This window comes from Accipiter gentilis, chromosome 20 (genome assembly GCF_929443795.1).
Source record: "Accipiter gentilis chromosome 20, bAccGen1.1, whole genome shotgun sequence".
NCBI lineage: Eukaryota > Metazoa > Chordata > Aves > Accipitriformes > Accipitridae > Astur > Astur gentilis.
This window is the reverse complement of record NC_064899.1, coordinates 12,982,815-13,005,761: the sequence shown is the minus strand read 5'-3', so window position 1 is coordinate 13,005,761 and position 22,947 is coordinate 12,982,815. Positions and strand designations below refer to the sequence as shown.

The 22,947-nt window shown below is 43.1% G+C and overlaps 1 protein-coding gene across 1 annotated transcript; it reads right to left on the bottom strand.

The window, feature by feature from the left end:
- Positions 1 to 12,296: 12,296 nt before the first annotated feature.
- LOC126048761 (ovalbumin-related protein Y-like) lies at positions 12,297 to 18,927 on the bottom strand. The gene is made up of 8 exons (XM_049824122.1): positions 18,896 to 18,927; positions 16,778 to 16,962; positions 16,058 to 16,108; positions 15,281 to 15,409; positions 14,407 to 14,524; positions 14,028 to 14,170; positions 13,526 to 13,681; positions 12,297 to 12,721 (listed from the first exon to the last, which is right to left on the bottom strand). Exons 2-8 carry the CDS (start codon positions 16,943 to 16,945, stop codon positions 12,320 to 12,322), a joined length of 1,167 nt encoding a protein of 388 aa, XP_049680079.1. The 5' UTR covers positions 16,946 to 16,962; positions 18,896 to 18,927; the 3' UTR covers positions 12,297 to 12,319.
- Between the last annotated feature and the right edge of the window lie 4,020 nt (positions 18,928 to 22,947).

Here is a 22,947-nt window from a genome sequence, read left to right as displayed (position 1 = left end):
ACATTATGCCTACCTATAAAATATGTATCAGTATGCTGATGGAGAAAAGGAATGGAGAATGAGTCTCCCAGGTGTGTTGTTAATCAAAAATCTCCATCATCTGGTCAATCAAACACCAGTAACAAGTTGTGTACATGTATTCTACTTAGCTCTTTTGTATCTGTTTGTTAATATACACATCAATGTAGACCAGGTGGTCCTGCCACACTGAAACATCCTGGTGAAATTACAAGGAAAAGAAGGACGGTTTCGCCTCTTACTGAGGCAAGGAACTGTTTGCCAGCCAGCCAGGTGCTGGAGAAGACATCCAGCCTCAGAGGGATGCTTCCAGACACTTTAAAGCATTAAGACAGTGCTACCACGGCTGAGAAGAATGGTCAAAGATCTCCTTGAGAGGGAGGCAGTCAGGAGGCAGTATCAGTAGGAAAATTTCATTCTTTCTAGAGGCCTGGTCTGACGGGATGTCACATGGATACAGCCAGGGGACTGGGCAGCTCAGCTAGTACCTCAACTCCTAGCTCACCCTCCCCCGTGTTCAAAGGGAGAACAGCTCTAAGGGTAAGCCAGCCTTGTGAAACTAGAATATGGTGGGTTTTTAATGGAAACTCTCTGAGAGAAGATCTAGCCTTGGCTGAGTTGTCAGATGGAGGATCCTGAATAATTCCTGTCTTATGAGAGTCTCCACTACAGAAAAGGGACGAGTTATCCACTATGGCCAAAACTGTCTGCCATTTTGTCTGAGCAGACACCAGGTCAGGCCAGTAAGGGCAAGATGTTTCTAAAGTAACCCTAGCACAAATAATTAAGATTTTCTTTTTCTTTTGATTACTTACATTTTTATGAATATAGTTCAGCGTGTTGCCTCCTTTGGATGTTATGAATAAATGCTTTTTTTAAGACTTCAACATAACCTGTCTTAAGAGTGTTGAATAACAGGGTGTTTCTCACCCAACAGTTTGGTGTACCAGTGAGCCAAGGCACTGAACGCTTAAACAAGTACCCACACTCCCTCTTTTGTATCCACTGGCAGAGTGGGTCCCCATTTCATTTGTGTAGCTCAGGAGGTGAGGTGGTACCACAGAATGCTAGGTGGCCAGAAGAATATTTGACATATAATAAAACACTGGGAGGTGTGCCTGGACCCTGAGAGTCACAGGGAGTATATCACACCGTGCTTTGCTTTTAAGCTTCTTGTCCACAAAATAATGATTACTGGGAGTCCTTCAAAGCTGAAGATGAAAAGGCTGAAGAGAACATGCCAAAGTAGGCATATGCTGACAATACCAAACTAGGAGGAACTGTGGACTCCCAAGAGGGTATGGAGGCCTTACAGAGAGATCTGGGTATGCTACAGAGCTGGGAAATCACCAACTTTACAAAATTTATCAAGAACAAGTGCTGGATTCTCCACCCAGGAAAGGGTAATCCTGGTTATTCATACAAACTGGGGGACAAGAGGCTGGAGAGCAGCCCCACAGAAAGAGATCTGGGCATCTGGCATGGTGGCAAGTCGAATATGAGTCAACAGCGTGCCCTGGCAGCCAAAAGGGCCAACCCTGCCCTGGGGTGCATCAAGCACAGCATAACCAGCCAGGCAAGGGAGGGGATTGTCCCACTCTACACTGCACTGCTGTGGACCCCCTCCAGTACTGTGTGCGGTTTGGGGTGCCTCAATATAAAAAGGACATCAAACTATGGAGTGTGTCCAGAGGAGAGCGACCAAGAGGGTGAAAGGCCTCGAGGGCAAGACTTACGAGGAATGGCTGAGGTCACTTGGTTTGCTCAGCTTGGAGAAGAGAAGGCTGAGGGGTGACCTCATCACAGCCTACAACGTCCTCAAGGGGGGCAGCGGAGAGGGAGGTGCTGATCTCCTCTCTCTGGTGACCAGCGACAGGACACGAGGAAATGGAATGAAACTGTGTCAGGGAAGTTCAGATTGGACATTAGGAAGAGGTTCTTCACTGAGCAGAGTGGGTGGTCAGTCACTGGAAGAGGCTCCCCAGGCTCCCCAAGTAGTCACGGCACCAAGCCTGTCAGAGTTCAAGGATTGTCTGGACGATGCTCTTAGTCATATGGTTTACTTTTAGGTAGTCCTGTGAGGAGCAGGGAGTTGGACTTGATGATCCTTATGGGTCCTTTCTAACTTGAGATATTCTATGATTCTATGAATCTATGTGTCTACACTTAATAAGCTTTCCTTACACTGTTTATAGTGAACCTCACATCTGTGACACTATTTTCACTCTTCATCCCTTTTTTGTTCAGGGCCACTTTTTGCACAAAGGCATTTATTTCTATTTCTACCACACTGGTCTTCTATTGCTGCATACTACTATTGCTGCATACTTCCATTGCTGCATATAAGACTTGACCAGTACATTTAACTCAGTCAAATCTGCCTTTGCAGTGTCCCTCAAACCTCTGTCCTAAACAACCATAATTCCCCTTCCCTTAATCTGGTTTATTGTACATGAATTACATAAGTGTCCAGACCTGTGTCACAGGCCAACTCATCACAAATGGCATGTATTTTAGGACCTACAAACATATCCAGAATCAGCTGCAGTTTTGTCGGTGATCATTTTTTCACACCATCACACTGCAAGTACAGAATAAAAATGATCCCAGATGTGCTTTTTATACCTGGTGAATTTGACTTCTATGTAGTGTCCTGGTTCCAGACCTGAACAACAGTTTTTTATGTTTGATGCAGAGCTTTGTTTCATGAGTTACACAAAAGCCATGTTTTCTCTCCAAGAGTTGGAGTTTCAGGGTCAGAACATGGTCACAGTAAGCAAAGACATGGAGGATAAGCAGCTCTGCTTTGATAGCCTATGAGAAAGACATTCTGCACTCTTTCCTAGAGGCCTGTTTTAGTTTTCTGTGCTCAGACACAAGGCCAGTTGTAAGCAACAGAATCTACCCATGAGCAAGTGAAGAATTGAATCAGAACAGGCTGTCAGCATAGCGTCAACACACAAAAGGTCTTGCGTAGTCTGCTTGACATCGGGTCTAGAGAGAGTAAGCAAACCCTTCTGCAGTTGGAAGGGTACCTGGGACAACTGGAGATGGATTGCCATGTCCAGCACAGCTGTGCAAAGCAGTACAAACAGTTCTGTCACACATCCTTGTTTGACAATGCTTGTCCCAAGAAAGAGGTCAGCTAAGGCTCTGCTGCCCTTTCCTTTGCCAGGCACTTCATTGTGGTGCTGTCCCTAAACCAATAGACTCTTGAGTACTTGAGCGTTGGACACCTGAGAGTATAAAAGGCACTTTTTATCCAAAAGGATATGAAGTCCAGGTCAGCTCACAGACCAAAGCCTTTCATTCAATCACAAAAACCTGCGCAGAACTCGAGTTTTTGTTCTCCTCCTTGTTCCTGCTCTCTTGCCAGTAGGAAAGAGCATGTTAATTGTTTTGTGTTTGTCTTCATTCCCCATTGTGAATCTGGAAGCAGTTTTTCGATGAGGGACAGAAGCAGCCATTCACAGAGAGAGAAATCATTTTACCCAGAGTGATTACAGCTGACTGTCTGATTGTCATTGCAGACCTTGGTGCTGTAGCTATCAGTGATGGTTTCTCTCTCAGTCATTCTGTGGTACTGTGTTTTTTCTCCAGAACAAAGAAAATGAGGTGTCTGGTCAATCTCCTTCAGACAGGAGCTCATAGCCCACCTAGCACCCTTCTGCAGCAGCACTGTGCCATTCAGAAGGGACAGACATTGTTGCCTGCAGTGCTGCCTTGATCTCTCACAGACTGTGACAGGGACATTTGTCATTGCTCTTAATTGTCATTGTGATATCCCATATCAGGACTTGCATTCATTTTAACCTGACATGGGCTCAGCCTGCATTGTACAGCACCCCTATGGATATTTGATCTGATGTATGTTGATGTGGCCTTCATGGCATGCCTCTCAATGATCACATCCCATAGGCCAGCAACAGGATGGATGGGAGTATTTGACCCAGAACTTGGAGATCATCCTCACTGTGGTTGAATGAGTTTTAGCTTCACCTACATGCAAGGCCTTTCATTTGCTCCCATACATGCCACATATCTTGCTGATGAAGCAATATACAGGCTGTCTCTGATGATGAAGGTGCCTTCATTCTGACAGAGGTCAAATGCAAAAAGAAACTGTACAAGAGTTGGCAGCAAGGAGAATCCACCAGGCAGGAGTATAGAAGCTTTCCCCATGCATGCAGGGATGGAATTTGAAAAGCAAAAATTCTGCTGGAGGGAAACATGACAAAGGATGTGAAGGGCAGTAAGTAAAGCTTTTCAAGTAGAACAGCAAAAAGAAGACTAAGGAAAAATCAGGATGATAGGAAAAGGTTCCTGATGATTTGAAAAAGGGACTAATTTTCAGAATGGGAGAGGAGGAAAATTCAGGAGACTACAGGTCTCTGCAGCCACTGAAAAGTGCACTACTGCAAGGCACTAGGGCTAGTGTTCATTATGAACTGCATTAAGAAAAGCACTCAGAGTCTGTAAGATATTGCTTAAAATACCATTTATTGCAGCTAATGTTAAAAGGAAAACCAGGATAGTATAGATAATCTTACATTCCCTCAGATGCAGGGAACCCCAAGTTGTGCAGCATTGGACAGACCACCTGTCGAGGAATGGCATGCACTGCAGGCCCTATCCATGGAGATAGATGTTTGGTCTTCAGAGCTCTTGCGGGATTTTCTAAAGAAAACAATTCAATTCATTTCTAATGCGAAACAAAAGTATGTTCATATGAAAACTTGCTGCTTCACTTTACGATAAAGCCAAGTGGGAGCTACCTACATGTTCCTTCACTGTGATCAGCACACAAAGTTTAACCTGCAGCCCAGTGGTATGTGCAGCACAGCACAGGACAGGCAGCCAAACTATGCACTCAGCACAGCACAGGCCTGTGCCTTCTCATGACAACTGTTATGTGGATACTTCTTGATGTACAGGTGTATTCAAGTTCAAATCACTATAGAAGGCTTCAAAGCAAAGCCCCCTGGGAGCATTTTGAGATACGTGGAGGAATAAAACATGATCAGAAAAGCCAGGGCAGATTTACCAAGGGCAAACCTCTCCTGACCAACCTTATTGTCTTCTAGTATGGGATGGCTTGTTCTATAAACAAGGTGAGACCAGAGGATATTGTACACCCTGACTTTAGTAAGGCCTTCAGAATGATCTCCCAGCATATCCTTGTAGTCAGATTGGAGAGCAACAGACTGAGTAAGCAGACAATATTTTGGGTGGAAAATGAGCCAGACTGCCTGGAGCAGCAGCAGCAGGGCTGCTCCATGAGGACAGTGAGCCGGGCCAAGGGTCACCGCCAGGGTGGGCAGTGCCCTCACCAGCCGGTGCCTTACCACAAGATCTGATCACAGGGAGGTAGAACCGAATGCCAGTAACAGGGTCCATCGACAGCCATGGACACAGCCAGAGAAGAACCAGGGGCAGAGTCCCTCTACAGAGCCCAGGGTCAGGGAGCAGTGAGAGCTGGCTGCTCCCTGTGGGGTGGGAGTCTCACTGACCAGGGCCCAACCCCAGGGTACCTGAGCAAGGGAAGCAGGACAGACCCTGAAATGGTGGCAGGTCCAACCAAGTCTTCAGATCATAAGGCAATACAGCACCAGGGCAGGTCCAAAACCAAACCGGGAAGTCAATCCACAAGTGAGGGTTGGGATCAGGTCTGGTGACCACCAGGAAGGACCATAGTGACAGAGAAGGGCCAAGGTCAAGCCAGGAAATCAGTCTGCAAGTTGGGATCAAGAGCAGGGCAGGGCTGTGGGGAGCTGGAGATCGGCTCTGAGGCGGCGTCGCTGGGGCAGGGGCTGACGTGGCGTCCTGTGTGCAGGTGGGGGAGGCCCCATGGGAGGTCAGGGCCAGCCAGGGCTGTTAGCACCCTCAGGGCACAGACACAGCAGCCTCCCCTCTGAGGAAAGTGTGCCCTCACTCCTTACAGAGACCCGGACTCAGGAGGGACTTCCTTTAGAGTGACTCAGTGGCTGTGGGGCGTTAGTGGGCTGTTTCAGGGGACACAGAGCCGGGGCAGGGACAGTGGATTGGAGAGGGACGTGGCATGAGAGGTCAGGGGCTGAGTGAGGGAGTCAGGCCATCCCAACAGGCCCTGGAGGCTGGTTGGGCACAAGCCGGCAGGGAAGGAGGGTCTGGCTGGGTGGAAGGGGGTTCACTCAGGAGCCTGGGTCTGAGTAATGGGTGAGTGCTGTGGGAATATCAGGAAGTTTTGTAAGGACGAGGCGCTGTGTGGCCAGAGAGCGGGCTCCTCAGTGCTCAGCAGAGGGCTCAAGGAGGCCTGAGCTCACTCTCAGGTAGCAGCAAGGCCAGCTTCTCCCCAAGGAAAGACAAACCAGGAGGCAAGGGGGATCCCACAGCCAGCAGGGCAGGAGCCTCACCAGCCAGGGCTCAGTCCCACAGGACCTGAGCAGAGCAGGCCCAGAGATCACGAACGGCTCCAACCAAGAGTCCAGGTCATAAGGCAATGTCATGGCTATGAGGTAAGTCCAAAGACAAATCACAAAGTCAGTTCACACGTCTGAGCTAAGCTCAGGTCCAGTGATCACAAGTCAGGGCCAAGGTCACACTAGGAGTCCTTTGCCAGGCATGGGCACAGCTGTGTTTGAACACCTGATACACCTCTGATGTAGCACAGAGAGGGACTGAAGGTCCAGGGCATAGCTTAGAGCTCCTGGGCCCATAGGTGTGGGTAGAGGCTCCAGGTGTGGCTGGTCAGGACCAGTAAAGGCTTATTAGTGTACTCAGAGCCCTGCCACCCACCTATGAGCAAAAGAGATGGGCCTGCAGACAAGGCTACGAGGCTTGGGTCTGAGGTCCATCAGGAAGCAGGCCTGGAGACAGGCACCTGCAATGTACTTCAGGCAGGGACTGAAATGCCAATGCTCAGCTGAAGTGAGCTTCTGTTGTGGGCAACAGTCTTGACTTGGGGAGTTTCACATAATTTCTTGCTGATTAACATAAAATTTTTGTTGTTGATTCAGGTATTGACAAAAACTAATGTAACAAACTATGAAACAGACACTTAGACCTTTCATCCCACTTCCCCACACTCAATTTCAGTTCAAAAACTCTCCTTCTCCACTTCCTAGTTTCAGCTTTCTTGTTAGTCTCAGTGCTTCCCAGTCCCTTTGGTGAAGCAGCTGGCAATGCAAGAGGTTGGGGTTGGTGTATAACTGTTTCTATCTGCCAGTTATCGCTGCTCGCTTTTTTCCTGTGCTCTAGTCCACTCCACAGGCTGCAGTTCCACAGGGATGTCTTGCTCCCATGCCAGTCACCTGCAGGCTGCAGTCCCTCTAGGGTGTCATTGCTCTGGCATGGGTTGCCTGTGGCTGCAGCCCTCACAGGTGCCTCCTCTGGCATGGAGCACCTCTCCCAAGAGTGTGCCTTCAGTTGTGCTCTCAACATCTCCTTCCACGTCTCCTCTGTTTTCTTTCTCCAAACACATCTCTCACATTTGTCCTGCCACCCTTTCTTAATTGCACTTGAGGAGAGGTGCCATATGCTCCTCTGACTGTCTGAAGATTTGGCATACAATGAGTTCTTTTCATTCATTACAGGGCCAGCTGCAACTGGCTGTGACTGGCTGAGGACAGTTTATGTCCTCCTCTCAGAATGACCACATCTAGTATCAAAATGGTGCAAGTGCCCAACACAGGCTCCTGGGCCCATGCACAGAGGGTGTACGGGAAAACTCCTGCCGATGCTGGTCATGCCATCAAGGTCGTAACATTGGCTGTTTTCAGTCCTGGGACTTCAATAGCTGGTAGCGTTTTCTATATGTTTGTTACCTCTCAATGGATTTCTCTTCCATGGTTTTGTCCAGTCTCCCTTTAAAATCATGTAAAATTTTACCACCTCCAACATCCTTTGACCATGAGGTCCATCATTTAGCTACCTGTTTGTTGTCAGCTACTTCTATCTGGTTTTTTTAAAACTGCTTTCTACTAACTTCTTTTAATACCCTTAAGTTCCTGTGTCAGAACAGATACTGAATAGTCAGTCTCTGTCATTGTCTCCATATCATCCAGGACTTCAGAAACCTCTGCTCTTGAGAACATCATCTCTCTCCTAGGAGCTTGGCTGCCCGGGCTCAGGCACATCTGAAGCAACTGCCCAGCCTTGAATCAGAGCATTGCTTGTGACAGAGCTGTGGGATGCCTCCATGGGGGTCTACAACCCCCTCACTTGAGAGAAGAATTTAAACTGAGTCTCTTAATTGTAGTAGTCCTTGCTACTTGCATGCCTGTTCCTGGCCATGAACCTCACCAAGATGGAGCCTATAATGCACTACTGCAAGTGTTCATTTTGGGCACTAGTAAGAAACTGATTAAAATGCAAATTATTGGAGATAACATGAGACAGAAAAAGGAGATAGCATAAATAACTTCATGTCCCTTCAGATTGCGGGAATCCCAAGCTGTGCAGCATTGGATGGATCTTTATTCAGGGCACGGTACACTATGCATATCCTATGCATGCAGAGATTCAGTAGTGGTATGGCCTTTACAGCTTTTATAAGTATGTTCTTAGAAGTAAACAATTCTGTTTATAATTTCTATTGTTGAAGAAAAATATATTTCTATAGAAACATGCTGCTTCACTTCAAGATAAAGACAAGGATGTGCTGGCAGCATCATCACCAAGTGCCAGTTTGGGACCATCTACAAGCTCCTCCATTATGATCAGCAGGCAAAGTTTATCCCACAGCCATGCAATATGTTCAGCACAGTATAGGCCTGGAGGCCAAGTGATATGTGTCCATAACATAGTGCAGCACAGCACACGCCTGTGCCTGATGAAGTCAATTTTTATGTGGGTCACTAACCCCTCGATGTACAACAGTCTTCACGTTAGGACCACTACAGACCCTGATGTGTGGACTTAATCTCCAGGCTTGGAGATTGCTACAGACCTGTCTGGGAATCACTGCACTGTAGTGGTAGCATGAGGAACTGTAGCACTGAACACCTTACTGGGGAGGCTGCTGTCCCACTGGCCTTGCTGTCACCTGCTGCCTTGGGTCCCCTTCCCTTGCTGAGCAGCCTCATTCTTGCCTCTCCTTGATGATCCCCTCTCTGCTGTCTCTTTTCCAGGTTGAAGAATCTTAGTTTGCTAGCCACAAGAAACAGAAAACTGAACCACAGCCTTCCCAGAGGGTATGTAGCTTTCAGTTTGATTCAGCATGCTGTGCTTTCTCAAATATCATTTGGGAGCCCAGGACAGCTTCTCGCCTGCAGTCCAGGAGGAGATTCTCTGAGTGCTCCTCCTCTGGTGACTATGACTAGAGCATACTGCCTGCAAAGTCCTGTGCCTTCAGCCATGGATTTGGTTTGCTTTGGAGAAGGCAGGACTTTCTTGAAAGCCAAGTGTGCAGAGAAATGTGGAATGGTCTCAGACAATTATATTCCCCAAAGGGCAGAGAAGATATGTCAGCTCCAACCCTTCCCCAAATGACATGAGAAGGAAAGGCACACTTAGTCCACAGAGCACTTCTAATGCTGTCCTATGCAGCATTAAAAAGAATGTGATTGCATGTGGCTGGTTTTGTTCCACAGACTCCTAGCAGTACTGTTTATCCAAAACAACACAACACATAGTGAAAATGGAGTGTAGCTGATGGACAGATGGCAATTCATTGACATACCAACTTCAATCATGCTGCCAGGGAACAAAAAGGACTATTGGACAACACCTAGATTTTGTGGGAACTGGGATTCATGTTTTTAAACTCTTCTGGACTTCAGGGCTCAGAAGCAGCAGGCAGTGTTTGCTCCCCTCATGGCTGTTCTTCCCTCATCCCTTTGTAACACCCTCCACGCTGCTCTTTGCTGAATTGCTTCCCATGGGGGCTGCCGCAGCCACATTCACCATGGCCCAAACGTTGATATGGGGGTATAGATTTTATTCAACTTTGCTGATTCTACGCTTTTATTTCTCATTTTAGCCTCTACAGAGGACATTTTCTCCTTTGTAAACCAAATAGCTCTATCCCTACTACAGATTTGACTTTGATATTATTTTTTCATTCAGGATACAGACATCTTAAAATGCCTCTGGACATTCACCAAATAATATTTCTGTCTTTTTCTTAAAAAATTACTGGGTTCCAAGCACACTGCTACTGGTCTACATTTTCAGTGTATCGATCAGAATCATCTGCTTGCACAAAAATTAAAATAAGAACAAAATTGGAACCTACATGAAGCCCCCAAACTTAGTTTTCAGCAGTCTTTCAGAAGACTGGTAGACATCATTTCGTATCCCTAGGGACACCTAATGGCCCAATTTAAAACGAGTCAAATAGTTCTGTTTCACCGTGAGGACATTAGGTGGACTCTGTGCCTTAAAAACCTCTCTCGTGTGTAGTTTTAGGAAGCCACTTGCCATTTCAGCCTTGATTTTCTCAATTTCTTTACTTTAAAATTAATCATCAAGTGAAAGAACGATTAAAGAAGGGAATAGCTATTTTTTTCTTCATGTTGTGTAATAAATACTTCCGTAATAAATGTTGATAGTTTTATTGTCATTGTACATAGAAAGTGCAGAGTGACAGACATGCTTATTTCAGTTTAATAACAGTTTTGGAATTGTTTAATAACCTTACAGACTCTGCTCCTTAGGACAACATTTTACAAGTCCTGCTGCCGCTTTTTTTTTTCAGTTGCAGCAAAACTCTGTTGACTTCTTTTGGCTATAAGAGAAGCAGAACATAATGTACATAGTAAACCTTGAAATGTCATAACTCTTGAAATACTTTTTTGCTTAAATACTTGTGCTAACAATAGCTAATCCTTTATGACTGTCTTGGGAAGACCAGTATTTGCAGTTCTCCCACAGACTTCATAGCATATGTGAAAATGTTTCCCTGCTGCCAGCATCATCATTTCAAGTTATATTTAATGCAGAATTTGCAAATGGTTGAGGCAGCTCCAAATACTCCCATGTGTCTCTTTTTAAAGCACTTTTTAAGTACTGATACTGTAATTTGCAGTTCAGCATGTGTATCCCAGCAGAAGGAAGATTACTTAATTCAGCAATTAACACTAATAATCTTTTTAATTGGATAAAGTGTAACCTAAAGAACCTTCCTTCTAAAAAGTGTGAAATAGGAAATAACATCTCTAGAGGATTATTACATCAAGAGGCAATAAGAAAGATATCTTCATATGATTTGTGTGGGTATTAGAGAGCTGAAGCAGTCCACATTTTAAGACAAACATTCCTCTCATGGTTTTGAAGTTAAATCTCTTAGGCATCACCTTGCTATATTTACTGAGGACACTTATGGGAAATCTTTTAAAACTGTCTGGAAATACAACAGCAAATTAAAAAAAAAATTAGTTATTTGATATGCCATATGGAGATAAGCTCAAGGTAAGAATAGGAGCTGTAGGGTTTACCTTGCTTAAAATAAATAAATAAAAAAATTCTTAAGCTGTTTAATGATTTCATATATGGGTACATTCGGTTTTGAAAATGGGATATAAATCCTAATCTAAAACACTTCTGTCAATAATCACTACCCAATATATCATATGTTTCAGGTTGTGTGGTGCAGTACCCCAGAATAGATGACATGTTTAGTTTGCAATGCTTTATTAGAATAAATAGAAGGACAATCAATTAACATTCACAAAATCAATGATATGTCACTGGAATGAAGATGAGAAATTATATCAGTCAGGAAGATGTTGTATTTGGAGATGATGATTTATGAAAAAATGTTAGACTTTCTGTATGCTCCCTCAGAACAAGAGAGACAGCCTTATAGCATGTGCAGCACAAAGAAGCCCAAATGCATTCTTGGAAGAAGAATGCTTTGCTGAAGTTTAGAATTTCATCTGCAAGTTGTCCAGGCATCAATTCAAGGATGGTTTGCCCACCAGGATCAACAGAAAGGAACAGGATTATTCTGAAAGCTGTGTTTATTTCACAGAACTCCTATAGAGAAGCCAGATTCTCAACAGCAGTTGCAGGATTTCTCACAAAAATCAAAACACTGGCCCTGTCTCTCAAGTTATTCAATGACAATGGGAAATATTCCTAAACTACCTCCTGAAATTCACATTCAATCCTGGATATAAGTCCTGAATACAAATTGTATGAGCAGAAATACCTGCACCTAAAGATCTAAAAAGTTATACGCTTCTTCAAGAATATCTCCCTAGATATTGAAGGCTTTCCACTTGGAGAAAATATTGAAGAGATGAGATTAAACTACAGTACTACATTAAAGGGGGTATGTTTCTGAGGGGAAGGCAAGAACTATTTCCAGCTCTTTTTCTCCTTAGGGAGAACAATATCTACCAAAGAAGAGGATGATGTTGGTTGGATTGTGTTTGATCAAGAAAAGGAATGGGTGGTCAGCCCTAAACTCTTCAAACTCAGAGGAATGTTTGATGTCTCCCACCACACCCGCGGAGCCAGCCATCTCGGTGCCCTCCTCATTGACTTCCATGTATGCCTCATGGATGGCCTCAGATATCTTCAGGCTCTCTGCTGAAGAGATGCCAGACAGATTGGCCAAAGGGCTGAACAGGTCAGTCATACCCAAGGCCATTAAGACAGATGTAAGGTTATATTTTTGCTCAATCTTCATGCGCGGGAGGTACACTTTCACTCTCTTCTTTTCCATCACGTTGGGACTGGTCCACTCCATGAGTTTTTCAAAGCTGATTTTGCTCTCAAGCTGCAAAGAAAGGCAGGGAATGAAATGCCTGAGACAAGAGTGCAATACCCTTAACAGCTGTGTTTATACCACTGGTTACTATTTTTTTCCATTTACATTGTGTACGTAATAGAACTGATACTTAATCTTAAATATACTTGTTTGTCATGTATGCTTCCTCCTGAGTATGGCCTAATCTCATCTGTCTTAATAAAGTTGCCCAAAACTTCATCATCTGAAAATTTCTTCATCAGATAAAGGCTTTTTTTGTGAAAGCACAGTTCTTTAAAAAATATCAAATCAAATCAGCCCCAAAACTGTTCCGCTGGAACATATTTTATTCATCCCTTCCCTCATCTTAGTTCCTTTCTAATGTTACTTTTCCCATTTTCCTTTTAGTCAGCTCTTGGAATGCTTTCCTCATCACTTCTGTTTTTTACTTCCCCTTAGAAAAACTTTTCTAGTTTAGCAAACCATTACGTGCTCTCCTGGAAGATTGAAAACACTTGAAATGAATAAAAATTCTGCTAGCATGTCAGTTTCTGGTACCTGATGGAGATTGGTGCATATACCAACATGCTCTTCTGCACGGCTACAGCAGCACTACACTCCTTTACCTTTGTTTTATTAGGTGGAGTCCAGGGCTCTCCTAAGAGGACAGTCCCTGCCTGAGCACCTGGTAGCACCTCGGCTGCTGTTGTGCTCCCGTCTGCCCAGCACAGCCATGGTGTGGGCAGCTGGGATGTAAATGGACAGCAAAAGGTCTGAGGGCAGCCAAGTCCCACTGAAGTGATAACGCTTCTGCTTCCCCTGCCAGGGCCATACCTGCTCCAGGCCAGAGACATCATCAGGCAACAGCACCAACATGCTCAGCTCTCCGCTGGCGTACGGAAGCTCCAGGATCTTCATTTTCTCTGCAGCCACCGTTGCCACTTTGAAAGTACTGTTCTGACACATCATTTGCACAGGTCTGCTTTCTTGCTGCAAAAACAGAAACATGAGACGATGTGACCGGGGAGCAATTTTTTCTTTAGGCAGGCAAATGTACAAGCCCTTTGAAAGGGGCAGGACTCGATCTTCAAGCATGTTGCCTTTGAAGAAGAGCTGTGTCTCCGTTTTCCTCTCTTGCCTGCTGGTGTACCCTAGAAGCCTGGTGAGACGCAGCTCTTTCAAACCCTCCTTGGCCCTAGGCCCCGGTGCTGACAGTGAGGCACCCAGCTAAATCACCCAACCTGTGACAGCAGTGGGTTGTATGTATAACAGCCAGGCTGCTGGCTGTGTGAGCCAACAGCTGTCCTGGCCAGAAGCTGTGTCCATGCCCTCCTACCTCTGTCACGTTGAAGGGCACTTCCCGAGTGTCGTCTTCTTTAAACGCCGTCTTCCACACCCCTTTGAAGTAAATGGCATTCACAAGGACCAGCACAGTATCGAGATCAACTGAGCCTGACACAAGGAAATCTTGGATCCATCCTTTAAGAAAGAAGCAGGGCAGAGAATGGTAAGATACACCTCCTCTGCTATGCACAAATGCCTGCAATGAAGGGCATGCGGGTCAAGGGTGCCACTTTGTGGAGTTTTGTTTTCATAGCAATATGCAACCTGCTCTTGCTTGACCCACTTTTTCTAGACATTATGAGGAGAGGAAGACAAGGGTATAGATTATGGTAGGTAGGGGAAATACCTGGTACCCATTTTTCAGTGCTTACCATTTGTCTCTTTCTCCACCCAGGAATTAATAAGCTGTCTTGCTTCCTCTGTAGCTGTTTTGAAGTTAACTTCTTCTAGCCCTGCTTTGTAGAATTTCTTTGCACACTCTAAGTATTCCTGTAAGCAGAAGGATTGCAGTTGTCAGACTGATAAGAACATGAAAATGTATGAATGTGAAATGCAAGACTGTGAACTGAAGCAGAATGGTTAAAAGAACAGTGAACTTTTACCCCTGAGTTTGAATGTGTCAGTCACAGCTGTCTTTCTGTAATAGAATCTTAAAGTTGGACAAGAAATACTATTGAGGTCTGGCACTTTTTTTCAGATAAGATTCTAAGTTAAAATTTTGAAATATTTTCTTCATTTGACCAAAACACTTTCAGTTTAACAAACATTTTTAAGGACAGACAACGTTTGTTTCCTTCTCTTTGTGCCCACTTTTTATTTTGAAAACTGTGATCTTACATTCTTAGGTTTCAAAAACAAAGCTTCCTTTCACTGAGAAGATTTGATATTTGGCTTTGAAAAAATCCAACTTCAACAATTTCAGTCTTCATGCTTTTGAGTTATAAAATGTATTTCACTTCCCTTAAAAGTTATGTGTTTCATTAAAAGCCATTTTCTAGCAAATGAACAGCAATCTTGATTATTCCCTGTGACTGTTGCAACACAGGCAATTTATGCCATTATACTTTTGCCTGGCCTCTACCTAACAGCCGCAGGAAGGTTCAAACTCATCTGAACCAGTTCCCCTTATGGCTCACAACCACCTCTTCATCAACAGTGGGCTATTGTTGGTTGTGCTTCTCTAGTGTAGAGTCACAGGGGCTTTTATGGGGAATCTTGCCGAAGTCAGGTCACGGTACAACTCACCGGAAGAACGGGGTATGTTTTTTCAATATAGAGTCTGTCAGCCATCTTGAGTGAGTATGTAGCATTTGGTATGGTGATGTCTGAGAGAAGATCCTTGAACAAATTGTGGATGTATTCAGAAGTGCCACACTGAGGTGATGACATGAAAATAAGAAGATGCATTGCATTAGCTTCTTCTTATCTAGGAAATAAGACCTTAAAGAATTGTCCCTATCAGTTAAGAGTCAGTGCAGTGGAGTCCTCCCCCACAGGCATAGGGCTGTCGTCACCTTAGGGAGAGCAGGTGCTGTGGTGATGGTACATTGAACCAACAAGTTCATCCTTCTCAAGACAAGTCCCCTGAAACACGCTTTTTGTAAGAGTGCAGTTGTGTTCCTGTCACTGAGACTTCTGAGCTCTTCTCTGCCCAGCATCTTCCTGCCCTGCTTTGGAGTCTCTCAGCTGCAAGTCTCACTGCTGTACCCTGACTCTAGGTGCTGAGCCCCTTTCACGTTCTGTCCCCCAGTAGCACTTACCCAGGAAGGCACACTGGTGCCCAGAGCATCCTGCCCCACACCGTCACTCGTTCTGGTGCAAGATGTGCAACCTGCCTTCTCTCCCTGGTTTTTAACAAATAGGTGATTTACACCCTTCTTCACTCCCTCCACAGGTCTCCTTGGTTTGAGAGCATTACCATAGTTTTTAACAGGGTCTGAAACTGTCAGGAGGAGTGGCAGAACAGTTCTAGTTTTGTTATGAGAAAATAAAACAGAAAGGGAGATCAAGTTATTTCTCTACCTGGGAGTCAGTAGTGTCTCCAACTTCTGTGACATTGTCAAAGTGAAGAACCTGCAAGAGAAAATGCCAGTGATAGAAATGACCAGCATGACCAAAACTTATGTGAATTTGAGATTTACACATGATGCTTGAGGTAAAGCTGTTGGCTCAGGGGAAAAAAAAAACAAGTCCTAACTGAGAACACAGATGAACTAAAAATTTACAAGTGAGCTGGCAACTGGTTTGTGCCCTCTGTGGCTTTCTTGGAAACCATAAATACCACTCTAGGCTTAGGTGATATTTTTTTTCTAGTGAATGTCTAGAAATTAACTGGTTTACATATTATGTACTGCTTATAATAGTCTGTCTTCCTCTCTTCCTGGGATTTATCTTTTTTATATATTTTTAAAAAAAACTGATCACATTATCTGGAAGATGTCAGAATTTAGAAAAAAAATCGTATAATAAAATTTGCTGACTGGTAATCCATTTTGTTATTGTCATTGAGATTTTTTTCCTAAGTCAAATCTAACTGCCCCTTATAGTGAAAAAATATATCTTTTTTTTAGTATTTTCTCTAAATAACTCTCAATCCAGTTTTCCATTTTGTGACTTTGGCTTACTTCTTGTATATTAAAACAGGTGAGAACCTCGTCAGTGGATAATATATTTCAGTGGAGTTACTTAGAAGGAACAACAAGCACAAGCAGAGGTCACTTTACACCAATGTAAGTAACTTACCTTCTCCATCTGAGATTGAGTGTTACCTCTTGCTCCCAGATAGACCATCGCCAGGGCTGAAATGATGCTCAGAGGGGAATAAAAGATGTTGTCGTTGGCATGGTGGACTTTCAGCTCTTTGAATGCATCAAAACAAAATTCTGCATTTGTTGCACTGATGGAGCCCATTGTGAAATCAGTCTTGTCTAAAGCAAACAGAAAGAGTCTGACATATTATGAAGAAATATATTAATTGTAATGCAAGAAAGTCAGTGCACTTGAACCCCTGAACTTGGTGCATAGGGTTTTTTTCAGTAAAGAGAATCCAGTGGTGTGGATTTAAAAGGCAGACATGCTGTCGGATTCATGAGCAATCAAAATGTTGGATAGCTACCAGTTATGCATAGGCTGGCGATTCTTTTATTTGAAACTTGGGTTCTCCTTCTCTGTACATGTATATCATATTTTTGAAAATGTTGCAAAGAATATTAATTACCTTGAAAGAAGCTTACTAACAGTCTTTTCTCATCTCTTAAGGAAAAAAAAACCACACATAGATTTGTTCTCAGAATCTTCTCTTTTTAGTGAAGAACCAGGTTCTTCACTATAGTTTTTATCATCAGTTTTGAGATCAGTTAACAGATCAGCCCCCTATGATCCAAACTTCAGTTAATTCCAATATACAATGTGCAAGTCTGAAGCAACAGCATAAGTTTTGCTATATTTACTCTTATTTCAGCCTACTGTAAATGGAAGCTAGGTTCTCACACCACCTACTTTATCAGAGGTCTCAAATGTTAGGAACATTACCTTCATTTTTTTAAAATAGGATAATGAAGGCACAGCAATGGAGACTGCAAATGATTTACCAAATTCATCCAGCTTATGACAAACATCTATAACTAGTACGTTCCAGTCATTGTTGACTCAATTATATCTCACTCTGTTTTAAAAAAAAGTTCTTTAATTTTTGTTATCACCTTTTCCATAAGATCCACCTTTTAATAAGACAGTGCTTGTTTAGCCCTGTGTATAATTTGCAGAGATCTTCACCTCTTCAACATTTAAATATTTTTTTTCTGCCCTTATTCTGACATTTTTGTAAAATTTTCTCTATAGTTTCAGGACCTAGCATTTCATCTAACACTGAAGGGAAGGACTTTTTAGTAAAGAAGACAACACAGAGTAGAAAATACAGTATTGTAACATCTAATGCAGCAGTATAGTATTTATACCACTTATAACTTCCCACATATTGGCACAACCAGAGAGAACCTTGCCAGGGTGGAATTTCTCCTAGCTCTTGGGGATCTTCAAGCAGTGCAAACTTTAATTTGTTTCCCTCTGTGGCTGCTAGAGAACAAAATCCAGAATATTCTGCCATATGTATCATAGTCCCTATGGAATCAACACATTCATGTGACAGTCATCTCTTAAGGTGGGTTAATTTGAACAGCAGTGCATCTAGCTGTTCCCCTGCTAGAATGGATGCTCAATCTCTCTCTAAATTGAACCACTTATATAGATGATATAAGGTAGATTTGTTGATTATTTACCAAGTCTGCTAGCTATTATATTTTAGGCTTTAAGCACCATTTGTGGTCTTGGTGAAGAAACATATTTATGAAGCAAATGCTTTTTTTTTTTAAATCTTAGAAAATGTAACTATTAAAAATAACAAAGAGCTGCAGTATGCTGAGGTCACCTGAACATGCTTTATTCCTTAATTTCATACAGAGAATATCTTCCATAAACCCTGCAACTGAGCTTTAGTTGCATCCTCTGGAATTTAAACAAATTCAATTTTGTCTTTTAATTCTAAATGAAAAATTAAAGGGATAGAGGAAGAAGGAAGAAAGGCTGTCATAACATATCAGCAGCTTTTCAATGTTAGTAAACAAAGCTTTATTTCATACAGACAAATACTTTGCCTTTATGCATGGCAGAATGTGAAACAGTAAAATAATGCAGAACACGTGAAGGTGAGATGAGGTTTATGCAGAAGGCATCCTTTAATCACTTGTTTCTTCAGCTTATATCAAAGGTCATAAACATCAATCTTTTTGTAAGTTTTGTAACAGATATTATTTTTAAAAATTGCAGATTAGAACTTAAATAATAATTGAAAGAAATGCTTACCTTATCAGCTTCACCTGCAAAGGTAATAGTACAGCTTCTCAGCTGTACTTTGGGCAGACTTGCCAAACTCCTTGAAATATATCTTGTATAATTTTGTGACACGCCCCACACTGCCTGTTCTGTGTTTACCAAGTAAAGTGATGAATGGAGCTCAATGTCAGACATGCACTTTTACTCAGAGTAAGTCCATTCTTTAAAAAAAAATAAATGCCTGAATGAAAGGAATTTGCCCTAAAATCTCCAGAATGGAAGATTTGTTCATCATGGCATGTGAAACCTTGCAGAAAAGGAAGGAGCATATTGAAATAGCTGAAGCAAAAATAATGATAAAAGCTATATATTGGAACTTGAATAGTAAGTATGATTTGGTTATGGCAGTAAATAGTGTGGCATAGCTGATCAAAATAAAACAAACAAAAAAAAAGTGAAAAATGCAGTCTTGCAGAATGTCTCTAAGGAATTTTGAATTAATTTCCTTATTATTCCTCTGTAATGAGTACTGACAGGCCAGATCCCTCTCAGAGTCACCATTCTATGGACTCAAAAAATTTGGTACGATCAGCATATGCCGTACTGCTTGCTATGGTATGCCCACACTATACTCACTGCAACTTTTCTCCCTCCCATTGTTGGATGGACTACCAATATCACTAGTCTTTCTTCCCACCAGAATCCATAGCTCTTGCTGGGGAATGGAGAAACTTCTGCTACCAAGGAACTTGAGAAAAAGCACATCCCTCAAATGTTAGTTGCCAAATTTAATAATATTGAAATAGATTATTCTGCAATGTATGTAGTTGCCTGGTGCCACTTACAGCCTGCATTGTAAAAGACCACAGTTACAATGTTTCACAGAGCACAGTTTTTTCATCCTAGAGCAATCTAGCTCAGGGAATTCAAACATAGTCACAGTCTGCACAGCACATCAGTGGAACAAAACTTTCAGTGAGCGTATTGTCAGAATACAAATGAATTTCAAAAGCAATATTCAGAGCACCTGTATAGAGAAGAATTACAGAGCTGAAGAAAGGTGTGTTGGGGAAAGAAGTGTTGAGAAGAGAAAAAAGACAAGGCTTCTGTTTCTTTGAAATTCAGGCATCAGGATATTTAGATCCCAGTCAGATGCTACCAGAAAAGGATTTGAATTCACTGCTAAAATTTTGAAGTGTAGTTTAAAGTGAGTTGTTCTTTTCCTTTTCCATAGGTCACCTCACCAGATGCTAGGTTCAAAATGTGCCTTTTGCACATACAGAGACCATTCTTACAGATCTTCCACAAGTAACTTCATGGCACATCGTGAACAAACCAGCTGAAGAAGCATTCATGGTCTGCAGGACAGTCATAATATACAATAGCAGGCAGAAAGCAGTCGCAGTTCCTTTGATATAAAAGAATGAACAGACAATAAAAGAAACTGCTTTGACCTTTCTAAATGCCATGTGATTTTAAAACAGAAATCCAAAGTCAATACACAAAATGCCTCTGAAATTGTCTAGAACAAATTATGCTTCTGGAGAGGAGACTTGGCCTTTTTAACCCTTTTAGATGTCTATGCAAGTGGAAAGCCTCTGAATTATCCATACCTTTTTCCCTAATACAGTTCTTATTAGTCCCATTCAGCTGAAGGTGCTAGTGCAATAGTAACTATGAAGAACTCGGTCTGGACTGGTACACTTACATACCACTAGTACTTTACATAGCACGGTGTGTAGCCCAGGCTGGTCTGCTACAGCCATTGCTGTGCAGCAACAGTGCTTTTGAGGGAAGATCTTTAGGCCTTGCCTCACGTTGGTGGCCTATCATTGCCTATCTACTGTAAAGAGAATGACCTATTCTCTCACAGGAGCGACATGTAAATTGGTCACAACTCTTGTGAGTCCCCTTTAGCTGAAAATAGTATCACCATGCTGGTGGAAAGACAGGTCAAATGGGTGAATGTGTCTGTACATGGCGAATACTTTTAATCACACACTTGGGAGTGCTCCCTAAACTGCAAGCTGTTCCTGCAGCTGCTGCCCCTTCTGCCTTTCCTGCCTAAGACTGCTTGGTTTCTGTTCAAACAGGCTTTAATACTCACAGCCATGGTCCATTGTTGTATACTTTACAGCTCAGAAGTCAAAGGATTAGCCAGTATGTTTTACCCTATCACTTCTAACTTTTGAGTATGCCCTGAATCTTTTTCCTTGACAATCAAATTGTCTACAGGCATGCTCCAGCTCACCATATGTGAGCCACCTTGGCATTTGTGCACCATCAGTCTGAATCACATTTGGATCATCATAGAGAGACCGTCACTTAGTAGTTACAAAGATTTCCAATGAATCAGCACAGTTGTTTCATAACAGCCAATCTGCAGCATTAATGTTGTTAGTAATGGCATGGTTTTCAAATACTTCTGAGTTGGATATATTCATTAATGAAAGAAATTTTTTGTTCTGCAGTAGAGAAGGGGCAGTACACTCCTCCAGAAGCAGTTAAGACACAACCCAGGTCACTCGTTTTGTTAGCATTTCTATTTTTTATTGGTCAAATGAATGATTAATGTAAAGCAACTCATTCCACAAGTAAGTTAAAATCTTGATCAGCCATCAGTGCAGAATTGTAAGAATATAAGAGGTACTGCATAGTCTACTAGGTGACTTTAGATCTGTCATGGAGTCTAGTGAGATTAAGCAAACCTTCCTGTAGTTGAAACGATTCCTGGTATAAAAGATAATGTATTGCCCTGTCCAGTACAGCTGTGTAATGCAGCACAAACATAAAAGGATGTGTTTTGCCATATGTCCCTTTTCAACAATGCTTGTCCCAAGAAAGAGGTCAGCTAAGGCTCTGCTGTCCTTTGCTCTGCCAGGCACTTCATTGTGGAGCTGTCCCTAAACCAACAGACTCTTGGACATTTGAGCCTTTCCAAAAGGATATGAAGTCCAGGTCAGCTCACAGACCAAATCCTCTCATCCAATCACAACAACCCATGCAGAACTCAAGATTTTGTTCTCATCCATGCTGCTGCTCTTTTGCCAGTAGAAAGGAGCATGTTGATTGTTTCATGTTTGTCTTGTTCAGAGTGACTGCCAGTAATTGTTTAGTTAGTTGCCACTGCAGACCTTGGTGCTGTAGCTATCAATGACGGTTTCTCTCTCAGTTGTCCTGTAGGACTGTGTTCTTTCTCCAGTCTGAAGAAAATGAGGTGTCTGGTCAAGCTCCTTCCGACAGGAGCTCATAGCCCACCTGGCACCCTTCTGCAGCAGCACTGTGCCATTCTGAAGAGTTGCCTGCAGTGCTGCCTTGATCATTCACAGACTGTGACAGGGATGTAGTGGATTCCTCCAGTGAAGGCATCTTCAGAAGGATCATCTGATGGCCTTGGTCACAAGTTTCTCACACTTACTCACTGTATTTGCATAGCAGCACACACAGTGTCCAGGGTCTACTGCTATACAAGCTCTGGACCAGTGCACACAGCAGTCCCTTTATCAGTCACCACAGCATACATCAAGTCCTTTATTCATCCCTCAAGTTCCTGGGGTCAGCCAACAGCCAGGGTGAGGCTGTGGATGATCTTACCTCAGTGGGTCCTAAGGAGGCAGCATGGTAACCAGGCCCTTACACCTGGCATACACACAGTGCAGGACAAGGGGCCACTGACATTGGCACAACTAGTTTACTGGCTGTGCCATACAGAAGCAGGGTCCCTCCCCACAGACAATACTGTTCGTGGCAGCCTGTGACTAGCACTGCTCATGTCACCATGCCTGTCTACCTCCCACCGCTGCCCAGCATGCCAGTTATCTTGGCACATGCTCCCAGAAAAAATGGCATTATACTCTTAACCCTCAGGTTTTTTTCAACACAGACATCCTTCCATGAATTCTTCCTCCTCTTCGACTAGCAGCCTAGTGAGATTCTTAACAATATTCCTGGCATGTTTCCTGCCTCCCCTGCAGGAAAAGGCTGTTGCAGAAAAGGAGAGAAGGAGAAATGTCACTGCACAAAGCTCCATGCCAACATGTTGGTGTTGCAGAAAAGAACTGCGGGTCCTGGTAGACACCAAG